The sequence below is a fragment of the Egretta garzetta genome, unplaced genomic scaffold (genome assembly GCF_000687185.1).
Source record: "Egretta garzetta isolate BGI_Z169 unplaced genomic scaffold, ASM68718v1 scaffold214, whole genome shotgun sequence".
Taxonomy (NCBI): Eukaryota; Metazoa; Chordata; class Aves; order Pelecaniformes; family Ardeidae; genus Egretta; species Egretta garzetta.
Genome location: NW_009259491.1, coordinates 537,554 through 544,799, shown reverse-complemented (window position 1 = coordinate 544,799; position 7,246 = coordinate 537,554). Strand labels below are relative to the sequence as shown.

The window sequence follows — 7,246 nt, the reverse complement described above, 5'->3', positions numbered from 1 at the left end:
TTTCAAAACCCATTCTCCTTTTATAATACTTGGATGAGAGGTATGGCATTTGCTACCCCCTAGTCCCAGGACGAGGTCTGCTGCCAGGTCAGGAAGTCATTACAGTGGAAGAAGAGTCTTTTTTGGCAGTGCAATCATGCTGTAGGGGACTGGGAGGAAGACAGACATTCAAAACAGTCTGGCAATTTGAAAAATGAGTGTCTGAAATCCTTAAGATGCTTTAGGTTTATATTTACAGAAACATAACTGGTACCTATAATCACACTTGGCACTAAATAAAAAAAATGAGTGTCTGAAATCCTTAAGATGCTTTAGCTTTATATTTACAGAAACATAACTGGTCACACTTGGCACTAAATAAAGATCTCATCCCAAGAAAGTGCTCTAGAGAGAAGTCTGCAATTAGAAGGGATGCTCTTTTTCACCAGAGTGAAATGTTTCACCTTGCAGTAATTGAGTGTGCTTTCCTGGCCATACTGAGGTTTCCCATCTCCACTCTATAACAGTGCAGAAAAAAATGTGCAAAGAATGTGCTGAGAATTAAGTTCTAATTCAAGACCATTAAACAGGTTGAACCCGGGGAGCGGGAACAGCTTATTTAGATATAGGTATCTTACCCTGATTTGACACTGGAGTCTTAGTTCTGTCTCTAGACAAAGACCTAGAAGCACAGGCGTACAAGCTACAGGTAAATATTACAGAGATGATTAAAGTCTAACTTCATACAGGAACATGACAACCAAAGACGAAAGAGGTCAACAAAGTTGAAAACAAAGTTGTAAAATTTCACAAAAGAGCCAACAAGCACAGTGAACAATACCAGGAAATTAAGAATGTGCTTTCAAATAGCCTGTCTGCATTTGGTTTCACAGACTTAAACTCAAATTCTGCCCAAAGTAACAAGCTAAAGCACCACCTTGCTGTCTTACATGAAGTATTGCCTTCTATAAATCATATGCCAACTGCTACAAAGCCTCCTTACAAATTCTACGTATGAGTTAGTTACTCAATTCCTCATCACAACCAGCTGAAGAAAAGAACAACTGATAACATGGGAAAGTGGCTGACATAGCTTTTTCTTACTTGGTCCTCAACCTCTTCCTTTGAAGCTGTATCCAATCAAAAGCCTTAGTACCTGATCAGAAAAACTTCCTGTTTTCTGAAAACAAAGATTGCACCTGTTTATAATAAGCCTTGGTATAGATGTTGTAGTAGTTAATCCACCAGTTATAGTTCTTCCTACTGTGAGGAAGTCTCAGAGATTATCTCCATACTGATTCATGGATAAGAAAGTTTTGCTCTGTATTAATTTGAGCCAAATCTTCACCGAGATATTCCAGAAATGCCAACTCACAGTCTGAACCAACTGATAGAGGACAGGCCAAGTTAGGCTTTTACATTTTTAAGCAATCTTCACTGACAACTACATTTGGCAGGGTTCAAAAGCAATTTTCTTGTCTTGGATTACTGGTGTTTTCAGAAGGGGAAGGGAATGGATGGTCACAAAACTAGTAAATCATTGTCACTTTTCACCTGGGTGGGGAGAGGATAAGAAACTACCAAGCTTACCATCCTGCAATATATTTTTTCTTTATCATTAGACAGAAAAGGCCAGTTTGCATCATTCACACAGAGGTTGATGAGCCTCAAGTATTGTACCTAAGTCATGCTCTTTGCCTTTATCCTACCCGAACTCTGCCCTGCCCCCATTGTGCCCTCTTCAGCTTCCTTTGGTTCTACAGCATAAAGTGCCTCAGCAGTCTGTTCCTAAACTGCAGGTTTAGGAGTAAGGCAGAGTTCGCAACATCACCTAGCAGAACAGGTCTTAACTGTGCTGGAAAGCTTCCCTTCACTGGTTTCTTAATAACAGTAGTAGAGCTGAGGTTTCATGCCTCGCAGAGAATCATCACATTGCTTTTCATCAGCATCCCCACTCACTAGCATGTCGTGAGGAGAGCTGTCACATGGAAGAACCAGCTGTGAGAAATCATGCAGAAAGTCCTCTTCAGAGGCTAGCAGCAGCTCGTTCCATGCAGAGATGTCCAGCTTCCCTGAAGTACCACCATACTCTTCAGGAAGGATCACTGGAGGAATGTTTTGATGAAGGGAATTCAGATCACAGCCATGAAGAAAAAACTGAAGAAGAAAGCAAAAGACAGCTTTAACAGTGCATATCAAACACTTTACAGCAAATTACTGAAACAGTCAGCTAACAAGCTTATTTTGAGTTAAAGAGCAAATTTTAGAAGTGATGTCTTTATGGGCAAGTGGCAGCATACAACACTGGGCAGGTGCAGTTAAGACACACCAGCTGGAAAACTCTTGAGATGATCCAAGTCTAGTGCAGCTTAAATCCCAGGAAGATAGACTTGGCATTTGCTAGTCTATGCCAAGGGTCCAAATTCAGCTTGTCCCCAAGTTCATTCATGGGATTGGAAGTACTTATCCTTGTGGAAAAAAGCATCATCCTTTGCATCCAGTCCTACGCTGAAAATACTAGTGCTATGCAGGACGCTTGCATAAGGAAGAAGAGCAAGGAAGTGGCAACACAGATTTCCCCACCTCATAAACAAAAAGTGTTACCTGCCAAGATAACCCAACCCCAGGGATGGAAATAGTGTCCCAAATACACAGCATGTGTACTAAGATCCATATTCACATTATGCCAATATTAAATTCGTCAAAGCTGCTCTCTCATGAAGAATTTTCCCAACGAGCATATTTTAAAAAATAAAAGCAGAAAGGACAAGTTAGATCAAGTAAATGGCACCAAAATTTTTCTAGCTGTGAGGTTTTTCAAATATTTTTACTTGCAGTGGCCAAGCAAAGAACTTATTAATGTTAAAATGACACAAATCCTTACCCGGTTTGCTATCTTTTCCTTCAGAAAAGGCTTGATGATTGCAAAAATGCCTTTGAATATACGAGGCTCATTTATTATGTTAACAGCTTTTATTCGAATGGGGAATCCATCCTGAAGGGTAAAGAAGATTTTCATAATGCGGTTTAAAAAACATTTGCCATCTTCCTCTTTTTAAAATCTCCTGAGACTGACTGCCAGCACAACCCACTGGCTCCCAAACTTTCCTCTAAGGTACCAGCATGAACCAATACATTACAGAAATGTACCTTGTAATAGGGAATAGTCTTAGGATGAGATCTGTGAGCATAAAGTCAAGAGACAAGAAAACCTTGCATCGAGAAATGTATTACTGTCAGCAAATCTTCATTTCTTACGTTCTTCATCTCCCCTGACAAAGACACTTAGGTAATCACTGTCCCTCAGGTGTTCCCAACCCTGATAAGGATGCAGTTACAAAGTGATGACCAAAGCTTCTGCGGAGTGCATCACACTCAGAGCCAGAGCAGGCTGGTTCTAATAGGGTGTCCAAAATGTGTTTTTATATAAGAAATCTAACACCCCTATTTTTCTGCCATTCCAACTATTCTGTCATGCTAACTGCAAAAGCCAAACAGGCTCTGCTGCCAAGAGAACACACCGTGTCTCCTACATAAGGCTTTTTAAAACAACAGTTAGTTATGGGATTTCTGCTGGAGAAATTTATTTGCCAAAACATTTTTCCAAGGCAAAAGCTCATGATCAGCAATTAAGGTCTCATGTGCCACAGGGAAGTTTCTTGCCCTTATAACCAGCTCTACATGTACAAAGCAAGCAGTCAGTATTCGGAGTGAAAAGCAGGTAACATGCACTGCAGGGAGTATTTTTCTCCTTATGAGGGTCAGTGAATTAGCTCATCTTTATAGAAGATGCAGCTCAGGAAGTCTGATGCAACACATTTATATACCACCCGTACCTTTACATCCTTCAGCAAGTTCAGCTTTTGGTTTGTGAATAGCTTCCACTAATAACAGCAGGACACCCATCGCTTTATTTGTGCAAATCAAATATGGGCTCAGACAGTTAAATGGCACACATTTAGATCATAATTTAAAGGAGCAAGTTCTTAAATAGGCATTCATAAACTCACAGGTCTCATCTCCATAAAATCCCCTGATTCCCCCTATTCTTCCTTGTCCCCTCACAGAGACAACAAAGAACATAGCCAGAATAAAAGTAATGAGGGAATTAACCCATTCAAAAGTTCTCCTCATCTCACTCCTCCAGACAGTATGGTAGAGTACCAAGTAAAATCATCAGACCTTCCTGCCACTTTGGCCACGTTACTCCTCACTCCTTTCGCCTTCCTATTTCGTACAACTCCACTTGGGCTTACACCCTTGCTCTAAGTTGCTCTCCATCATTTTTCTTCCAAACATCCAGTCGGAGATCTTTTTTATTACTGTCTCTTTTGCTGACCCTATGCTGAAGAAGCCTCTCTTCCTTCAGGAAGTGGATAGAAATCCTCCTCAAATCACACCCACTCAAAAGTGCTCTCTGCAAATTTTTTGTAGCAGTACTTGCACTTGCCAAGCTCCATCTCAGCTGACAGGAACCATTTAAATAACAAGCCATCCCTCAGCATTCAGGCAAAACGGTGTCTTCTCTGTAACAGTAATTCACTGCTCTCTCTTCCTTACCACTACCTCACAGAACTACTTTTTTCTGTTCCAACTCAAAGTTTGCATTTCTAATGCAAATTTAGTTTTAGGGATGCAAAAGTCAAGAAAAGGGCAAGTGAGGTAAGTTGGCAAAGGTCTGAGAAACTGGTTGGGCAGAGACATGTTTTAACTCTGCTAGTAAAAGCCAAAATGCTTAAGTTTCTGGTGACATAGTCAAGAACTGTAGACACAGAAGCAGTCATTTACAATGCACAAGCTTATTTTCCCACCAGTTCAGGTCTTACCTGAAGAATTCCAATCACTTTTTTGGCTACAAAAGGACCAAAATGAGACGCCTTAGATAAGCTGACTCCTTTGTAGTCTGCCAGGATTACAATTCCATTCACCTGGGTCTCTTCGGACTGAATGAGTTTTTCTAACGTTAAGTATATGGCACGAATGTTCTCAGTAATCGGATAATTACTGGGTGTCCATCTGTCTGAGGTTACAAGACATGGATGGTAAGTTGGAGAGTAAATATAAGCTAACAATACACATTCCAAAAACTGATTTTCTATTTTCCTGGACTCTTAAAAGTTAGTCTTTAATAGCCACAGTCCTAGTTCAGAGCAGCCTTTCTTAAGCAAGAGATAAATGGCAACTCATGTTTACTTCAGGGAGCAAAGGCAATGGTTTTAAGAACCCCATTCTCCACCCAGCACAGCTTATTAGAAGCAGTTTCAGCTCAGAAAGAAAGCAGGTAAATGGAAAAGAGGAGAATGAGTGAAGACAAATTTATAGCAAGCCTGGCACACCAAAAGCACACGGAAGGCTCTGATTGTTTACACAGGAGTCAAAGCCATAGGCTCCTCTCTCCATTTATCGTCAAAACAAATTACAAGCCTCTAACCATAGGCCTGCAGCTGTTTCAATTTGAGTTACTACACATTAATTTTTCTTGAATCACCTCATATTTCATCAACCCACCTCACTGCATTTTTGTTTTGACATAACTGCGGTTATTGCTGACACAGGAAAAGGAACTGGCATAACACTGGCTAACGACAAATGCATTCCTTCACAAGATAGCTTTTCAAATTTCAGAGAGAACCCCATGTACTCTGTGTAAGTAACCGCTGTTCAGAGGGGAGCAGGAAACAGGTTTTGGCCCAGACACACCTTGAAGAGAGAGAACATTGCATTTCAGTACCTGGACGGATGCAGACGACATGGCGTCCCTCTGGGTCCAGACGAGGCAGCACAGTGACAAAACCAGACTCTAGCACAGGCTTTATTGCAGATGGCTTCAAGTTATTGAAGACCTCAGGCCAGCTCCTTCTACAGGTGTGGTAGTTCACCAAAAGCTGAAGTGCTCTATCATAATCGAATTTCCTGGCTCTGAGGAATCTTAGCAAAAAAGCATCGTCCAGGCAGGTCCCCAGGGAGGGATAGTCTTTGCACACCATATCTCGGAGTGCCTGCACATCACGGAGCCTCCATTCAGGTTTCTCTTGCAGCTCTTCCCGGGCTTTGGTAATGAGGTCAGGAGACAGCGAGCAAACATACTTTGGCCGATCTGGCAAGAACTCATTGTCTGATGGAGACCCCGCTGATGGACTTGTCCTGGTGCAGTCGCTGTCTCCTGACATAATGTAGCAGGAATCTGTCAAAACCCAAGTGCTACAAATGACAAACAATCCCACGGACTAACCAGCATATTTATTGTTTACATATTTATTATGTCCTGCATCCCTCTTTTGACTTGCTGATGAGACTACCCTTGCAAGAACCGGCACTACAGCCAGAAGTACAGTTCAGACATTTTAATTCTCTTCCTAGGATTAGAAAGTGCAGGTTTCTCTAATCTCTTTATCCTGCATAGTGGGTAGAAAACAACCTTGGATGAAACCTAATCAAATTAAAAAAAAAAAAATATAGAGGATTACACATCTTCATTGCAAAATACAGAATTTGATTTGCCTTATCATTTATTTCCTATGACCAACTGGAAACTAAAGTGAAGTAACCACATCCCAGTTAAGCAGGATTCTCTCATCTGGTGAAATTACACCCTCTCCTGAGAAACTCTCCCAGCTGAGCCCAGACAGCCCTGAGTTTTCATTAACTTCCCTGGCAAATACATGCATCAATCAGCGTGTCTGCCCACGGGAGCGGTTTGAGCAATTCAAGAGGAGCAGCATTCAGGAATATAAAAATGGCTGCAGGGCACAGACCGCATGAGCAGGTGACAAAATTGCAGACTTATGCCAGCACTGCATGGGTATTAGGGCAGGCTTGAGCTAGTTTTCAGGGTGCTGCCACTGTTTCTGAACTGGGAGAAGGAATTTCCAAATCCAGTGGCAAGGAGATACAGATGAGTGAAAAATTATAAAATTACAAGCCTAGAATACTTCCTGTAGCGTGACCAGGGACTGGAAGGGAAAAAATATGCCTTTCTGCCCCTGAGCTATTCGGGTTCAGAGTCACTCACAGCACACGATCCCAGCCGTGGCTGTCACGCAGGAGTCGCCTGTCAGGATAACAGCTATCCCACGGAGCCAGCTCCTGCTGTGACAGACACCCGAATCGCTCACTCCTGCCGCACCTGCCCCAGGCTCCTCGGGGAAGGTCCCGGGGGATCGCTCACGGGGACGCGCTTCGCCCCCTCACAGCCTGGGCTGTGCAGGACCCAAATCCTCGGCCCCTGCCCCGGCGGCCTGAGCGCCCGCTGCTGGCGCTGAGGCGG

At 42.5% G+C, this 7,246-nt stretch overlaps 1 protein-coding gene across 1 annotated transcript; it reads right to left on the bottom strand.

Moving 5' to 3' along the window:
• Positions 1–347: 347 nt before the first annotated feature.
• TTPAL (alpha tocopherol transfer protein like) lies at positions 348–6,242 on the bottom strand. The gene is made up of 4 exons (XM_009637330.2): positions 5,711–6,242; positions 4,806–4,999; positions 2,864–2,974; positions 348–2,136 (listed from the first exon to the last, which is right to left on the bottom strand). The coding sequence occupies exons 1-4, from the start codon at positions 6,147–6,149 to the stop codon at positions 1,861–1,863; spliced, it is 1,020 nt and encodes a 339-aa protein (XP_009635625.1). The 5' UTR covers positions 6,150–6,242; the 3' UTR covers positions 348–1,860.
• Between the last annotated feature and the right edge of the window lie 1,004 nt (positions 6,243–7,246).

What these genes read in the sequence shown, in the direction of transcription:
- TTPAL (XM_009637330.2), bottom strand. Translation starts at nt 6,149, where the DNA reads ATGTCAGGAGACAGCGACTGCACCAGGACAAGTCCATCAGCGGGGTCT. An exon ending in AAGTGATTGGAATTCTTCAG is followed by an intron (nt 2,975 to 4,805) that starts GTAAGACCTGAA and finishes TTTACCCTTCAG; the next exon opens with GATGGATTCCCCATTCGAAT. An exon ending in AGGAAAAGATAGCAAACCGG is followed by an intron (nt 2,137 to 2,863) that starts GTAAGGATTTGT and finishes TTTCTTCTTCAG; the next exon opens with TTTTTTCTTCATGGCTGTGA.